Genomic DNA, 18,806 nt, shown 5'->3' with positions numbered 1-18,806 from the left:
TGTGGAGCTGGCGAGGTGTAGGCTAAGATCAGTAAATATTACACTAAAGGTTTTTTGTGTGTGTACCATCTATTTGAAGAGCATCCTTTCTCTTGGTTACTAGCTTGTAGGGGAGGGGGGAAACTAACAAAGGCAAGGTGTGCTTATCGTTGTTTTGTTTATGCTGGGATTTGGTGACGGCACTTAGTGGACTGAAGTGCAAACAGAAAACGTACCCTGGCTCTCCCTAAAATTTCCACCTACAAAATCCAGAGAAAAAATGTCAGCCACTGGCTAAAAGCTTTATGGATACCACACTTAAATTATAAGGTTTGAAGCTTTGTGGCTGATTTCAAAGTCTGTAGAAGAGAGGCACTCTATTATGCACACACCTTGCCATATTGTGTGTGCATAATAGAGTGCCTCTCTTCTACAGACTTTGAAATCAGCCACAAAGCTTCAAACCTTATAATTTAAGGGTGGTATCCATAAAGCTTTTAGCCAGTGGCTGACATTTTTTCTCTGGATTTTGTAGGTGGAAATTTTAGGGAGAGCCAGGGTACGTTTTCTGTTTGCACTTCAGTCCACTAAGTGCCGTCACCAAATCCCAGCATAAACAAAACAACGATAAGCACACCTTGCCTTTGTTAGTTTCCCCCCTCCCCTACAAGCTAGTAACCAAGAGAAAGGATGCTCTTCATAAGAAAACATACTCTTGTAGTCTGTGATTTGTGAATCTGTGAGTTAGAATGCACCAAAGACCCTTACAATTAAAAGTGCTGCTGGTTTTTGCAGTGCATGGAATACTCTCTCCCAGATGATCCAGAGTAATCTGTGCTGGAGCATCTGGATGAATTAATTAGGCTTCTGCCAGATTGCAAGCACCTGGCAAGATTATGTAACAGTTGCAGAGCGTTTGGGGCTCAGGAGGATCTGGGAGTGACTCTTTTTTCCGAAAACACTTCTCAGATTTAGAAACCAAGCCACATATTCAGTTGATGAGAAGAATGAAGAAAGTAGAGAAGTGAGTGGAAGGCAACGGCTTGATGAAGAGTAAAATATTAGAGATTGAAATAAGGATTGGATGTTTGAACTTAATTTAAGGTCGGGTTCTTGTAGGTTTTTTCGGGCTATATGGCCATGTTCTAGAAGCATTCTCTCCTGACGTTTCACCTGCATCTGTGGCAAGCATCCTCAGAGGTTGTGACCTCACAACCTCTGAGGATGCTTGCCATAGATGCAGGCGAAACGTCAGGAGAGAATGTTTCTAGAACATGGCCATATAGCCTGAAAAACCTACAACAACCCAGTGATTCCAGCCATGAAAGCCTTCAATAAGATATTAATTTAAGGTCCCTTAAAAGGAAAAGGTTACCCTAAATTGCAAGTGTGTGATAAAACCAACAGTTTGGATTCTCAGACTCTTGTATAATGTGTGCCCCTGTTAGTTGTAAAATACAGGAACTTATGACGCAGCATCTCTTTCTGTGTGGCACGCTTGGTTTTTCTGAACAGTGCCCAAGGGAGAAAAAAAAAGTTATTCTAAAACCACAACCACTTACATAAACTGGATATTCACAAATGTGTTCACATGGTATTTGCAGTGAGTACAGGTTAACTTGGTTTTGCAAAGGCTCAGAAGGTTACTGAAATAACTTAATTTGTTTTAATATCCATTTTTCCCATTAAAGTGATAGCACAATTTGGTTCCTTATAACCTAAGACAACAGGGCTTTCAATTGTGCCAGTTGGGGTCTAATTATTATTTTGATCCCATAAAGAAAAGCAAATCCTTGATTGTTGCATTGATCAGGACTACATTATTTGAGTTCAATTATTTACATTATTTGATTTACCTGCTGCATTGATAACCAATGTGGTGTTGTAGCTTGAGCACTGGACTACAACTCTGGAGACCAGGGTTCAAATCCTTGCTCAGCCAAGTAAACCCACTGGGTGACCTTGGGCAAGTCACTTTCTTTCAGCTACTCTGAACAAATCCTGCCAGGAAAACCCCATGGTAAGCTTGCCTTTATGTCGCCATAAGTCGGAGGCAATTTGAAGGCACACAACAACTTGCTACTTATGATTTATTTACAGCACAAGCCTAGGCGTGTGGTCTCAGAAATAAATCCCACTAAGGTATAGGTTAAGCTGCCTTAAAATTCAATTACTTTGTGTGAAGAGTTACTTTGGACAAAATGTATGACTGTTCACCCTGTAGCTTTCGTAGCCATATTTGTCTCTTTATCTGTTTAGATCAGACACAATAAAGATAAGTTTCACCTCTGTGCTCATGTTTTAAAAGATTAAATTACAAAAGATGACATGAAACCTTTGTACACCAGAGTATTTTGCAAAAACACACACGTTCTCCACAATTTTGGATACAATCCTTGTCAAGTTTATGTGCGTAAGTATTTTAGGAGGTAAACTATGTATGGCTTCAGTGCAGGACATAATGGCCTTCTAATGCTGCTAGATGAGCATAGGATTGTACGTAGTTTGGGTTTACCTGTACCTTTTGCTAATTTTGATGTCTTTGTATAGTACAGTATATTGGCATTCTACAAGGATAAGCATAAGTTCGTTATTGAAGTCTTACAAAACTGTTGCTGCTGACATTTTCTCAAGTGATTTAATTAAAAGTAATACTGTTGCTCTCCCACACTGTATTCTGATTAGTGTAGAGTTTTGATGAAGAGGTTTGTCAATAAAATACGTCTTGGTTTCTTGAAACCTTGTGATCTTAAATTGGTTTTTAAATAAGGGCGTCATTTCATAAGACACATTTCAGATGGTAGTGCACTGAAGCAAAGTTTGGGGCTACCAAAGAAATTACTGCAATTGTTTGTTTTCTGGTGTGGAAGTGGGAGGGAGGTGGAGACAAAGGGCTGACTTTCAGATCCTTTTAAAGTTGAAACATATGCCACTGGGAACATCCCTTTTTAATTTTCCTGAAGGCAGTCACCCTTTTTAATGCTGCGCGACTTCTTGTTGGCAGATAATCTAATTTAAACCTCTGTGATGAATCATAGCCTGGGATTTAAATCCAGTTCACACTCTCTGATGTTAGATGTCCTTCTAAGTTATTCCTATGTCAATTTTTAATTTTTCAAAAAACTCCACTTGCCTCAATTTCTGCGGAGCAGAAGGGATGAACTGTGATCATGTCGTTATTGAACAACCGTAACTGCAACATGTTTTGAAGTCTTATAAACATCTTGACTTTGTGCCTGTGCTTATTGGATTTTCATCATCTGGGTTCTTCCTCTTTCTTCCTCTTTAATGGTTGTTCATAATATTCATTTTGGGATTAAGAAAGTGGTGTGATGTGGATTTCTGAAAACATGTTGATAACTTTTAACAGCATTATAAGAAGGGAAACTCTCAGATTGACATATACACCTAATTTTGTGCCTTTTGCCTGTATGTCACATCTTTTTGCTAATTTTTGCAGTAGCCACTGCCAGTTAGGTGTATCTTTCCACGGACCTCCAACAGGTTAAGAATGTAGTGGCATTGTTGGCCTTTTTGAGTGCATGAGCAAGGAATTGCAGTGGCTGCCATGGATGGCTGGCTCCCTGTGATAATATTGGTGCTTTCCCCTCTTGCAGAATGATTCTTGACTTATCCACAGGTCATATCAAAATCCACAATTCTGGCCTCAGCACTTGCCCTCAACTTATACATGAGATTGACTTATATATAGTAATTTTTGTGAACTCCAGTCCACAAAAGTGGGGTCCACAACTACTTCTGCTAGAAACATCCATTCTCATTCTGAAAGATACTTCAGGATTCCTTTATATATATTTAATGCCAAAACAAGTTAACATTACTATGTCTTTAAATCCTTCCTAATGAACATAAACAGACATCCCATATGAATGTCTGTCATACAATGTCTGTCATATGATGCATTTCAAACATTTGTTCATTTGAGGCCAGAAGGATGCATTTATATATTAGGTATTTTGTATTAATATATTTTTGTTTCAGAAAATGTAGGAAGGATAAATCTCATGTGTGCTGCTTTGATTGGTCAGTAACAAAACTCCAGAGGAAAAGAAATAATAATAATAATAATAATAATAATAATAATAATAATAATAATCTTGACACCGGGTGCGGGGGGGGGGGGGGACTCAAGGCAGTTTACAAATCCGGCAAATCCAGCCAAAAAAACAAACAAACAAAAAAAACAAGGTAGATGCATGGGTGGATGTATAGGTTGGTTGGTTGGTAGATAGATAGATAGATAGATAGATAGATAGATAGATAGATAGATATTATGATAATAAGTTGGTGAATACAATGAGAGCCTTAAGTATAGTTTGAAAAGGATAAAAAATTGAAATCACTGGAAAGCAAACAGCAACATTATTAAGCTGCTTTTTAAAAATAAGGACCTATCTACCATTTTAAGACTGAATGCCTTTGTGCTCAGATTAGCGAGTATAGTTTGTTTTTAGTGCCAGAGGCCAATTGGTATTAATTATTCTGATTGTTTGCTGACTGGCAAAAAAAACCTAAGTGATTTAGGAAATGATTGGAATAGAAATAAAAAAAGACAGTAAAAGACTTTATAATGAGATAACAAGAAAGGAAGAAAGAGGAAAGAAAGAAATTCTTGCAGGTAGGTCACTGAAGAATATTCAATCGCATAATGACAAAACACTAGATTGATGATGAAACAAAACAGTGTTTCAATGCCTGAGGCTGATGGCTTCATTAGAGGGAAGTTAGGTTGTACCAGACATACAGTCTCTCTTTCTTGAAATGCATTTCATATAAATGCAAGCACACTCATGTTATTGGTCTTAATTTCTACCTTCCTTCGATATTTAATTCCTTTGCAACTTCTGTGGCAATACGTTAAGCTGAAGAGTCACATCATATGCAAATACAGCCGGTCTTCAACTTTCCCAGGGGTTAGCGGCATGGGACCCCTGCAGAACTGGAAAAACTACAAATACCTCTGGGGACCCCAACCTCTATGTAACACACAAGGAGGTACCAACATGATTCACGGATTTGTTACTTCTGCCCTACATCGTTTGAAAGAGTACTTCCCATAACACTGGTGTCCCATCTTGAGCTGTGTTCAGTTAAGTCAAACTTAGACTGTGGTCTCACTTTGATTTCCTCCCAGAAACCAAACATTTGACCACTTACTAAGCTTGATTTAACTGATGGCAACTCAATATGAAAACTGATTTTGAAATCATTATTAAAAATGTTATAGTGCAGCAGCAGAGGTGGTAAGAAATAACTCACAAATAATCAATTCTATCCACACACAAACACTTCTCCCTTTCCTATGTATTCATTGGTTGGGTGACTTCATGGGATAGCTGCTTAACATTCATAGATGGGTCTCCCTACTCCGCAGTTGAATACACTAATTGGGAAAAAAGTTGAATTCCACCTGGTTTTGAGAAAGCAACAGTTTTTGAAATTAACTCTACCTAACAGAGTTTCTGTGAAGCAAAAAATACAGTTTTAGCTTTTTTCTCACACTACTGTTTTGAGATATTTTGTTCACTCTCTGTCTCAGTAATCATTGTTGTATAGGAGAGATGACTACCTGAAGTATAATGGAAGGGCCACAAAATAGAGGTGATGCCAATATAGACAATTCAAAGCAATTCCACCATAAGCGAAAATTGCATCTTTTTTTTTTATTCTGGTTGAACAAGAATTATGTTGTTCTCTAAAACAAGGCTGCATGTTTTTCTTTAAATTCTCCTTCTTTGGACTCATTTTATTTTTTAATTTTGGGAGGATAGGCTCAGGCTGGGATGGTCCAGGGACCACGAATTCTGTGTGCAATCCTAAGTGTACTGACCATGTGTCGCCTAAACCAGTTTGAAATAAGGAATGAAGCTATAGTTAAAAGTTGACTTTAAAATGCTAATTAATACTTCCCCATTAGATACATCAAACTATACAGGGAAGGTGTGATGAAGAGGTTAAAATGGGAAGGAATACACACACACACACAGAGTAGAGTCTCACTTATCCAACATAAATGAGCCAGTATAATGTTGGATAAGCAAAAATGGTGGATAATAAGGAGGGATTAAGGGAAAGCCTATTAAACATCAAATTATGTTATGATTTTTCAAATTTAGCACCAAAACATCATGTTTTACAACAAATCAATAGAAAAAGCAGTTCAATACATGGTAACGTTATGCAGTAATTACTGTATTTATGAATTTAGCACCAAAACATTGCAATGTATTGAAACAGCTGCAGATCTGGGTGGGAGGCAGACTGTGTTGGATAATAAAGAATGTTGGATGAGCGAAGGTTGGATAAGCAAGACTGTACTCTGTGTATGTGTGTGTGTGTGTAGAAAGAAGCTTGTAAACCTGTGGCTTGCTCTCAATCACCATGCTTTGGAGAGAGCAAAACATTTGTTCTGTGTCAAAAATTAAAACCTCCACTAGCAACGCATAAAACACAAACCTTTCCCCTTTTTCCTGGCCCCTTAACTGCTCTGAGAATCTTGTTAAAAGAATAAATTAATTTAGGTTAGACAGAGCCACACCTAGGCTTCACACACATTGAAACTTTAGAAGAATGTATGTTATCTAAGCAGACTTCTGCTCAGTACCATGATGGTAGTTTTGCAGAAGTCAGGGAAAGTGATTATGTTCTTGTCAGTTTCACTCCTCTGGGGGATGTTGAGAAGAAGAGAGGGAATCTGGGCATATTTTCTTTATTCGTACTTAGAGGATCCCTGTAGCGAAGCTAGTAATAACTGCATAGCAGCGTACATGGACAGGCTGTGTTAATGACATATTTTTTAAAAAGATAAGAGGCATATATAAACATTTCTTTCTAAGAACATGGAAAGCGAGCCAGAAGAGATCAGTAATTGTCAACAATTTAAAATATATACATACATAAATATTTTCGGTTCTCTCCAGATTTCTTTTTGAGGAACATGGTTTCTTTCAGAGCTTGTAACCCAATTTTAATGGTTTTGATGATTTAACGATTGTGCTGCATTGAACTTCACTAGTCTTGCTTCAGGGTGTGTTTTCTGACAGCATTTGATTTGGGCAATTCACATATTTGTCACTGCTTTGATAAACTGGAAAATGCTTATAGTTGCAATAAAAATGTTTTTGTTACAGAATTATTCCCCCCCCCCCCCCCTTTGAGTTTCTGGCATAGTTTAGCAGGGACGGGAGGTAACTGTTATATTCTTAAAGTGTTATCAAGCATGAAGAAGAAGACTTCTCCCACACTCTCCCACATTGTGTGCTCACGATTGTAATGTTTGGGGTATTTTTGCATTACACCATCGTATATTTTCAGTGTGCTCCATGATTCCTATTTTACAGACATGTTCTGCTATAATGTCACCTGTCCTGTTGAGTGGAAGCCTTTTGGTCCATCCTCCTTATATTTCTCTGGTAATTTTGTTATCCAGGACAGGAAGGAGAGTTGAACCCAGTTCTGATCCCATGGTATACTAAAGTTTTTATAACCAAGTTTGACTTGCCTTGAACTGAATTAGTACATGGAGGTGGAAGAGGTAGAAGAAGCCCCTGTATAAGACACTTTATTCCAGATTCAGCAAAACATGATTTGTTGGACCAGAAATAAGACTGATGAAATTGTCACAAATTAAACTTGGTCTTATTTATCTATCTATTTATTTACTATGTTTGTATCCCACTCTTCTCACCCTGGAGGAGACTCAGAGCGGCTTACATAATTTGGCACAGTTTGAAGCCGCAATTCAACAATACAAATGACATTATAAAACAATAAAACAGATAAAAACCTATGAATATCATAAAACTTTAAAACATGGTACCTAGTCTTGCAGCTGTCATTTGTATCACTACATTATCCTGAATCCATATTGCACTACCCAAATGCTTAACTGCATAAGCAAGTTTTCACCCTTTTCTAAAAACCAGGAGGGAGGGGGTCAGTCTGATCTCACTGGGGAGGGAGTTCCACAGCTGGGGGGGCCATGACTAAGAAGGCCCTGTCTCTCATCCAGTTGCACCTGTGATGGTGGTGGGACTGAGAGCGGGGCCTCCCCAGACGATCTTAACTTACAGATTAGCTTTTGTTTTCTTTTAAACTCATTGACACTCATATTTTAAATATTGGCTTTATTTTCACAAAGGAGCTTGGATATCTTTTTTTCTACTAGTGTGTAAATTATTGCATAGAATGGTATTTAAGGTGATATTGAGAGAGGTTGATGTAGGTAGCGGCTTCACCCCTTCTTTACTATGTAGGGGCTGAGGACAAAAGCAGTAAAAGCCAGGTAAGAACATTTCTGTCAAGGGTGTTCCTTGCTATTTTGAAGAAAAGGTTTGGATATCCACTCCAGAGTGTCAGCAAACACCTGCATAAGCAAGAGTGGATACAGTGCCACCTGAACACATTCTGATTCATGCAATTAAAGCAGTTTACAGACTTGGTAAGAAAAGAATATCACACACTGAGGTTTGATGTCTCTTTCATGGAGAACAAAAGACTTTCGATTCTCTCACTTCAAGTTTGGCCTAACCATTGTGTAGAGAGGGAGGTTTAATGAATCATTGTTTAACTTAGATACTTCCAAGTATTTGACTGTAACATAGCCCCAAATGTGTACATAGCACTTTGCTGACAGACCCTTATTTGACTATGATTAATTGGCATTGGATAGTTATTTAATTACCTCAGAGGAAATCTTAAGTACAGTGTGTGCATTCTGATTAAGTTATTTAATTCAACAACATCCATAGAACTCTAGGACTAGTGTATCTCCCGTGGAAGCTGATATGTGTTGCATAAAAGTCTTGAGAATTCAAAAAAATGTGAAGACTGTACATCTTAAGTTTGAATTCCCCTGGTTTCCTTTGAAAATATGTCCTGCTACAAAACTTTAGTTTTCTTTTTGTAAGCAATAGGGAATAGAATGAGGTGTATTTTTTAAAAATAAAAACAAACAAACCCTGTAGCATTGTGAAGAAATAAGGATTTTTCAGGATCAATTGCATTAAGTTTGTATCTTTTTAAAACATGTTACTAGCCCCTCGTAGCTCCACAACAAGCACTTCTTTGATTGTATCATAAAAAATACTGGTTGAATCTTATTTATCCAAAATGCTTGAGGCTAGAAGCTTCTTGGATTCAGATTTTTTCAGATTTTGGAATAACTGTATTTGCATATACACACACACAGTCCCTGTACTGTATGGAAGCCTTCTAGGAGCCAGTGAACAAAGGAACAGTAATGTTGCAGAAACCAAGGATAGCAGGCATGCAAGGAGAGCAGATAGATGGAGCACATGCTCGCCTGCTCCGTCTCACACTTCTTGGCTTAGAATTTCCCTCTCCTAGCTAACCAATGGAGAGGATCCCCAGGCTGCCCCAGATCTCCTCACCCCAGCAGGTCCAGGTCAGCTCCTGACAGGAGGCGGAAAGGTGCAACAACGACAATCAATCTCAGTGGCAGTGAAGGCAACAGAGCAGGGAACAAGACCTCCTCCTCTTCAACAGTGGTGGGAGAGGCTCCTATAAGGAGGAGGGATGGAGAGGCTTGGCTCAGGCTCCTTCACCCGCTACTCTTAAGTGCATTGGCCTTGCTTTTGCCTCTCTCTGGTATGTGGAAAGGGATGCATTCCACCTTCCACAGTCTGAGTCTCGTGCAAAAGGAGCTGGTGGCAAAACCTTTAGACTTTTGGAAGGTTTTGTGTTTGGAATTCTGGAGAAGAAAGATTCAACCTGTACTCCTTTGGAAACCCCTTTAGTAAAGAGGCAGAAGTCAGAGCATGATATTGGAAGATAAGATTTCTACACAGCTGTTTGACTCCCACTATTTCAGTGTTGATTCAAAAGAGCAGTAGTGTGTGTGGCAAAATACATATTGGATTGGATTATATACAGTGGGGTATATTAATTAGCCTGGCTGCCTCATCATGAAAGTGGAGAGAAGTATCAATGATATGGACTTTCTTAACCCTGACTCTCATTTCTGGAATGCCCGAGATCCCCAACCATTGAGGGCAGGCATGGGCAAACCCAGGTTTGCAGACCAGACGCGGATCATTGGGCTCTTCCCTCTGGCTCTCATCTGACTCCACCCTCTTATCATCATGTAGACACAGCAGCTCGCCAAATCCCCAGGCTGAGATGAGGGCTAAGGCAGACACCTGTGGCTGTCGAGAGCTCTCGGCGGCAACATGTCTCCTCCTCCTTTCTTGCCATAATTTTTTTTCTAGTGAACATAAACATAAACATCTCTGATCATGATGTAGTTTCTTCTGGTTTATACAGTTTCTGACAGATAAACTTTATTCCACCTTTTCATCAAAGAACTCATTGTGTGTGTGGAGGGCCTACATTACTCTGTGAAACATAGGTTGGAATGAGCAAGGGTGACTGCCTAGTGTCAAAAGTAAGCATTCCCTGGTCCAAATTCAATTCAGTTCAGTACATGTCAGTTACTTTAAGGTATAATACGGGAATAGTATGCTTCCCTCCCACAACATTTTCGCATTATAACAGCTATCATTGGTGTTCTATGGGTCATCTGATATCTGCTTTACAACTCTATCAAAAGCCTCTTCAGATTAGCAAAGGGAGGGATTCTCCATATTGACATTAGATATAGTCAAAGGGCCTGTGGTTGGAAGAAGGAAGTTCCTGGCGTTCTTTGGAATATCTGCACTGTTTTCATTGTTTTCTTTGAGTTTACAAATAATTCACTCAATATCTTTGTGTGAAATCATTTGCATACTTGTTAGCTTTCTCTAGGACAGTTTTCCAAGTATTGTAGCTCTTGGTTTCATCATCTTTATTATATTCATGTACTGATCCTTTCCCTGCCACGTGCTTCTGCTGTTTTGTTATCCAGGATTAACATCATTATAAGAATTTTTAAAAACTAGATTTTCTCAGTTTCTTTGATTTTTAGCCAACCTGTTTTCCCTGTCCCCCACGAATTGCTCTGGCAAAATACTCTTTTTTAAAACGCCACATTACTTAATGGAACATCACAATGCTGGGACCAAAGCTACAGTTTGTTGGAGTTGATTAGCAACTTAATTACCCATGAGAACTAAGTAGTTATTTTAAAATGTGAATATTGCAATCCAGTAATCTTCCTTATGGAATGATTAGTGTAGCTATTGGCTAGATTGATACTAGCTTGGCTCCAAAATGAAATTATATTATTCTGGCACTCCTTAGCTGTTGTCATAACTTTAGACATTACTTTATGCAACACTTGTGTGCATTTTGTTTTGGGCTAGAATTCCAAGGCACAGCTTTTACTGTGCTTATCTCATCAACCTCATTTATTCCAAATGCTGAAAAGGTTTATTGACAGGCATATGTCACATGCCTCTAAAGCAGTCTAACAAAAAATTATCTTCAAAAACTTTTTAAGTAACCTTTTGGAGCATAAGCTGAGAACTGGTGAGAAAGAGAGAGACAAAGCCAAAGATGCTCTCAGGATAGACTTCAAAGAGAAAAATTGCTTTGTGACAGTTTTTGTGAACAATTTCATTACGAAGTTGTGTCTACCCTCTGGGGCCCGAGGCCCTGTATCCAAATTATGAAGTGAAACTGAATTCTCAAGTAGTTGAGAATAACCACTGTTGGCTTCCACAATCTGAGTTGCAATTATGATTCAGTGATGTGACGCAAAGTTTTTTGAGAGTTCATGACATTTCAGCTTGCGTGGGATCCTGTGTAACTTAGAGAAAGAGCTGCACAACTGGGAGGTCTAAATATCTATTTCACAAATAGAAACATCTTATGCTTCATGGCAAAGTTCATTTGAAACCATGGGAATAATTTGAAAAGTAGTCTGTGATATGACACAGTTATTCATGTCCAGGTAGTGAAGATAGAGCAAGTGGATTGCCGTCTAGGGCTTTCTTATTATAACATGTCCATTTTCTCTGCTTATAATTTGGTTCTCACATTTTAAAACTCCCATTGGTTGCTCTCCTTTCACCAGCAGGAAATAGCCAAAGGAATAGCAGTCTTTCATTAAAAAAAAAAGAGATTTTGTGTGATGCCACACTCGCATTCAACTGCTCTCAACTAATATGGAGGACAGATGTACAAGAACATTTATTTGAAGACTTCTTGTCCCCAATGAATTTTAATTTATGTGTCAATAGATACAAGGCTGGTTGTGAAATGACACGAAGACAATCAGTTCTAACCCCTCTTAGTAGACAGATTGGACCTGGATGGGACAAAGAGATCTAAAGAAGTCATCACATGGATATAAAATAGCTTGTTCAACTATACTGGTTTCTCATAGTTTCAAAGACTTTTAATCCAACTTTCTAATCATATATAAGTTGAATAAGCAGTCTTGAAGCCTAGGGCATCATTAATGTATGATAAAGGAGATATGACTAATCAGGGGTTCAGCTATGGGAGCTTATTTCTGAAAATAAGAATTATGCCTCCTCAAATGAAATTTTCCTTTAGTTTCCAAATTTATTGTGGAGAGTGATACATTGAAAACTACAAATACCTTTATTTATTTATTTATTTATTTACTGCATTTCTATTCCGCCTTTCTCAGCCTGAAGGCAACTCAAAGTGGCTCATGTATCTGCTGGACATGCATTTCCTTGGAAACTTTGCCAGCCCCTTTCTCTTGGATACCTGAACTGTATTACTAAAAAACCAAGTTCCTAAGGTAGAGCAGTCTCTAAAGCACTAGCTCCCAATTTTTGGCCCTTCAGATGTTTTGGACTTCAGCTTCAGAATCTCTGCTCATTGATCCTTCCTTCTCAAGGTTCTGGAAGCTGAAGCCTAGAACACCTAGACGATGAAAAGTTGAGGACTTCCATGATACTGAATGGGAGCAAAGTAGAGAGTCAAGAGAGTCAGAAAGGTCAGTTCTTCCATCAGAGCAAATTTGGGATTAATTGTTGGCTGATGTTGGAGTCTTTTGAGACCAAAGGCCTATTCAAAGTTTAACTTACAAATTTACTGGAATACTTAATAATACTTTCTATAGGTTTGTTCTTAAGTTGAATTTGTATGTAAGTCAGAACAGGTACATTTTTAAAGTGTAACCCCTGTTTCAGTATCAATATAGAAGCATTGAGGGCTTTATAGGACAAAGAAATGACTTTGGGTATATGTAAGGGCTATGGGTGCATTGCCCCTCCCTTGAAGCTAGAATTTAAGAAAGCCAAAGTGAAGCTACTTCACTGATGACAGATTAATGCAACTCATGAACATGAGCTAAAGATCAGCATTGTTTGATGGATGTGTTGCATCAACAAGATGTTAACAGAGAAATATTTTCAAAACACATGACTTTCCGTGTTGTCTGACCTAATCACATTGTTGCCTTTCATTTGCTGAAATCTGAAAGTCTCTAGAATTACAAAAGCCTATATCTTGGTACCAGGATTCCATTTTACTTGTGTTTATATCATAACAAAGGCAGAACTGCTATTTTTACTTTCTATTTTTCTTCTCTTGTTCAAGAAAGGATTATGAAGCATGGCATTATGTAATAATCAACAGTTTATTTAATGGGCCAAAACTTATTTAATTAAACCCTAAATATTTGCTGGAAATTACAGTTAACTTTCCTTTTGTACCAGTTGTGTCATCACATTGATTTCCAGTTGTTTTTAACCTAAATCCAGTATGAGGTTTGTACATATAACATCATTCCCTTCCGTTTTCTTACTCCTGAAAACTGACTTCAGTGGGTTTCTTAGTACTCCAGAGCAGGGCTTTGAGGTGCATGGGTGGGAGTTACTGTGGAAAGGGCCGATTCCTCCCTCTTACTTGTTCTGGCATTTGTTGAACTCATTGTTGAAGATGAGGACTCTTGTGGACCTCAAAAGCAGCCTTGGTGGGTCACATACAGCTTTGCCTATACCTTGTTGGTTTTTTAAAATCCTATGCACATTTCATTGGGAGGAAACCCAACACAACAAAACTGGATAGACTTCCATGTACTGTATATACTTGAGTATAAGCCAACCTGAATATAATCTGAGGCACCTAATTTTACCACAAAAAATGGAAAACTTATTGACTCAAGTATAAGCCAAGGGTGGGAAATGCAGCAACTAATGGTAAATTTCAAAAATAAAAATAGATATAAATAAAATTACTTTATATACTCAAGTATAAGCTGGCCCAAATGTAAGCCAAGGGAGTTTCTTTAGCCTTAAAAATCTGCTGAAAAACTCGGCTTATACTCGAGTATGTACGATAAATATGCTTGGGTTTGAATTACATTTTTTTCCCTTTTAAACTGGTGAACAGAACCATGCCAATGATAAAATCTTAGCAGTTCTCTCACATCATGCAAAATCTTCTTCTTTTAACAGGAAGAATTCTGAATCGTTTCTCCAAAGACATTGGCCACCTGGATGACTTGCTTCCATTAACATTTCTGGACTTTGTACAGGTAATCACAAGTTGATAGAAGCTGATGTTATGGATATTGAGCTTTTGGGATCGAGGATCTAAAGGTGCACATTTTGCTAATTTGATGACATATATTTAGTTATATGATTATTTTTGTTGAATTTTTATGTTATGTAATTTTTGCCGCTTTTAACCATTGTACGCTGTTTTGAATCCCATCCATTGGAGAAAAGCGGGATAAAAATTAATTAATTAATTAACCACCACCACCACCATCAACATCATCTCCTTTGGGTTTAATGAAAAGACTTCTTTAGAAAGGGTGTAGTCAAAAACAGGGAGTGAGGTGCATTGCAGGGGGAGGGAAAAGGAGAAGAAATGAGTAATAAGTGGTGGGTAGGAGTGGTTCCCTGTAGCTTACCATTATGTTGAAGTTTCACAGCTTACACTCTTGGTTAAATTGCACCTCAGTTGCCTTCGAGCCATTTGGCAAGCTTGCTGCAGTGTTATGAAATATGTCCACAGTAAAGAAACAATCAGCTCACATGAAAAGATAGCACTGATTAACCTAATTATGCATGTACTTCCTCAAAGAAGTCAATGTTTGCCACACTGTTTTGGATTAAAACAGGTGTGGCTATTTACAAAGAAGAGATTAGCAATAATAGGGCTGAAAATAATAGCTGTAATGAGAACAAAAGGGAAAAGTTGTCATAAATACAAAAAAGACAGAAAGGGATTTTGAGAGAGAGAGAGAAAGAGAGATGTCTTTTCACAAAAGATGTTCTTGTCAAGGAAGTGGTGACAGATTAGCAACGTTATCAGGAAACAATATAGAAAACAAACACACAGGAACACATTTCACAGATTATTTCAGGGCATTTTGGAGAAGGGTGGGGGTGATCCACTTATCTCAGGATATCCTTATAGGACCACATTGTTTTCTGCTTTACCTTAGGAAGTGAGTCTTCATTGTGAGTGTACCTTTTGTGATCAAGGAGTGAACATACTCTGAAATACTACTTTTAGGACTACAACTCCCAGCATCTGCAGGCAGAGGAGCCAGGAAATTATGGGGGTGGTACTTCAGAAGCCAGTGTTTCCAGACATTGCTCCAGTAACATACTGCATATAGTTGTGCAGAGGTCTAGAAATGTTTGTTAAAAATAGACTATGGCATAGCTCCAAATTAATGTAGGTACTTTACCTTAAATCTTACAAAAAAGACCCATCCTTTTCAAATGCCTAAATGGAAAAATGTCAGCAGCTACCCCCAAGGCAGTGCTGGCACTTCCCTTCTCTGCAGAATGATCCCCAGATCATATCAAAATCCATAATTCTGGCTTCAAAACCTGTCCTTGACTTATACACGAAACTGATTTATATATGGGTATATACAGTAGTTGAGATCTTATACACCTTTGCACTATCCCTCTTAGCAGTTGACTGTGTTGTTAACCACAGTGCCACCTTTTGACCAGTTTTCAAAGGCTGGACAAGCTACAGTCCATTCGAGGGATTTGGGGGTATCGAGAACATAATGACACCAGTCTGGCTGGCTCTGGCCAAGAAGACTGGCAGCAAGGGCTTAGGCTTTGGTTTGTGAAAGTTACCTTGATGGTGAAAAGAGGCCATTTTGACCTCCGGTCATGCAGCTTGGTCTAGGAATAATACAACGTGTTCCTTGAGGGAGGGAGAACGGAGCTTTATTTTGAATGATGGAAAATTACCTCCCTGGGAAGACAGGCCACCCACCAACAGTATGTCTTGACAGAACTGAGTTTCAGCTTTATTATTCCTCATGGAGTCCATTGTTGATCCCAGACACTGATTAGCATTTCTACTGCATCACCTGAATCAGATGAGCAAGAGAAGTAGAACAGCATAGTGATGACACCTCATTCCATATTCCTGGGTAAACTTGTTCACTGTCTTCATTTAGATTCCAAAGTGAGTGTGAGATAAGATTGCTGTTTGTGGGATGTCACAGCACAAGTGTCATGGGATGAGTACATGCTGGTTAGAAGTGTCCATTGACAAACCTCTGAGACTTGATGTCCTTATTGTTGTCCAGCATGGGCTCAGGCTATGCTTTACTTGAAAGTTAAAGAGTGTGTCAAGTACACGCTCTTCCTGTAACTTCCCAGGGTGGTTCTGTGCACTAGCACCAAAATAAGCAAGAAGAACACATAGTATAGAGAGAATGTTGAGTCTAGAGAGAATTAATGCAAGAAACGGTTTCTGAGACCCTCATCCTTACCTCTTGATTACCCAGTTCATGTAACACACATACCAATAGACTTCCAAGAATAAATGGTAGGCTGAAATCCTGGTATCTCACCTGCTCAGGGCAGTCTCACCTTCCCATGAAGCAGGGTGAAATTCTTGTTCAGGAGATCATGAAGGGTGGTAGATGATGAACTCCTTCTGTTCCAGTTCTGTCACGTGGTATTTCTATGCAGTATAACCTATCAGAGAGAAGTATTGTTGAAGGCTTTCATGGTCAGAATCACTGGGTTGGTGTAGGTTTTTCGGGTTGTATGGCCTTGTTCTAGAAGCATTCTCTCCTGATGTTTTGCCTGCATCTGTGGTAAGCATCCTCAGAGGTTGTGAAGATGCTTGCTACAGATACAGTGAAATGTCTGGAGCGAATTCTTCTAGAACATGGCCATATAACCCAAAAACCCTCAACCTCACAATCTTTGAGGATGCTTGCCACAGATGCAGGTGAAACGTCAGGAGAGAAAGCTTCTACAACATGGCATATAACCCGAAAAATCTACAACAACTCTATCAGAGAGAAGCATTAGGCTGAAGGAATCTATAGCACTCACCTGGACTGAATGCTGTGCCATTCCTCAGAGCCTTTTAAGTAAAGGGTCCTAAGAGACTGTGGCACTACTCTTTATGGCCAACTCCTTCACACCCACAGTTTATTATTTATTTATTTCAGGGGGACTCAGGTCAGCTTACAACTGGCAACTATTAGATGCCAACAACAACAATAAAAACACAGTTAAACATTAATTAAAACATCATCATAAGTTTAAAAGACCATTTAAAAGAGACAAAACCAAGGCCAAGTCCAGAGTCATAATTCAAAATCCATCTATTGTCAATCACGTGATTCCTTTATAATTGTTACTGCTGGAACTGCTGCTCGAAAGCTTGGTCCCACAGCCATGACTTTAATTTCTTCTGAAGGATAGGAGAAAGGGGGCTGACCTGATTTCATTAGGGAGTGTGTTCCACAGACGGAAGGGTCACCACCGAGAAGATCCTGTCCCTCGTCCCCGCCAGATGCACCTGCGAAGGTGGCGGGTTCGAGAGCAATGCCTCCCCCGATGATCTGAAAATATTCTCCCAAAATAAAAAAGCTCCAAAACAAGCCTTGATTTTGCCATTTTATAATAAGGGATCGCCCTTTTGCTATGCCATTTTCTATAATGGGATTTGAGTATTCATGTATTTTGATACTGAATGGAAACCACCTGGGTAAGTACCTTGCTCAGGAAGAGGGTATTAGGGACTAGCCACTAATTCCTATACTAGCAGTATTATTAATCAATGTAGTAAGTAGCTGGGGAAGCAAAGTGCAGAGAGGATCCTAATTTGAAGAAGGAGTGAAAGGCATTTCTTTTCTACCAGGGTTTCTTGGGAATTGTTTAAGTCAAAAATAGACCCTTCACTTCCTCAAATGTAGTAGACTTTGATTTAATCTGCATTGATGGGGATTAGTAAATTCCAGTCAAATGTAGTTTCTGGTTGAATGAGATTTAATATTTTAAAAGTCTACCTAATACTATAACCGATACTATACCATGCCATAAACCCTGTATCTATTTGATATAAACCTGAAAGACAATAATTAAAAGCAAATCAAGACAAATCAAGACAAACTTAATGTAACACAGTTTTAATGTAATATAAAAATGTGCAATTTAACTTAAATAGCAATCAATAAACTTTTGCCGGTTGCTTGAGATTTCTGGTTGCTTAAATTCCAGTTAACTGAGAGTTGACTGTATAATTAAGGCAAATGAAAATGGGTTCAGATGTTTGCAGGCAATTCAACTCAGCAGTCTAAGAAGGAGAACAAAAAACAACAGATCCAGAAGTGTTCATTGTGCTACTAAAGTTTACCACACTGAGCTTCAGTATTGACAAGTCAAAATGGAGGTGAAGCATTTGGCCAACCAGTGTTATGTGATTACAGCTCCGCTAAACATGTGGATTCTGGGCCTAAAGTTACGAGCTTACGAGTTAGGACCAGATAAGACACAGACATGATGAAGGCAAAATCAGAGTATTTATTCTCAGTGGCCAGAGAGAACTGGCATACTCCAATGCAAACATTCAGAAAAATTTGTAGCACTTTGACAGCAGTTTGAAACAAAAGACTTATGCTGCCCTGCATGTCGATTGGTCCA

General features: G+C 38.7%; 1 protein-coding gene across 1 annotated transcript in view; it reads left to right on the top strand.

Moving 5' to 3' along the window:
* The window catches only part of ABCC4 (ATP binding cassette subfamily C member 4 (PEL blood group)), a 159,753-nt gene that overhangs the window by 68,076 nt on the left and 72,871 nt on the right, over window positions 1-18,806 (top strand). Inside the window, exon 20 of the mRNA XM_060769490.2 lies at window positions 14,337-14,416. Within this exon, the coding sequence (XP_060625473.2) occupies window positions 14,337-14,416 (80 nt within the window). The remainder of the gene's footprint in view (window positions 1-14,336; window positions 14,417-18,806) is intronic.

This window comes from Anolis sagrei, chromosome 3, assembly GCF_037176765.1.
Source record: "Anolis sagrei isolate rAnoSag1 chromosome 3, rAnoSag1.mat, whole genome shotgun sequence".
Taxonomy (NCBI): Eukaryota; Metazoa; Chordata; class Lepidosauria; order Squamata; family Dactyloidae; genus Anolis; species Anolis sagrei.
This window is presented reverse-complemented; position numbering and strand designations above follow the sequence as displayed.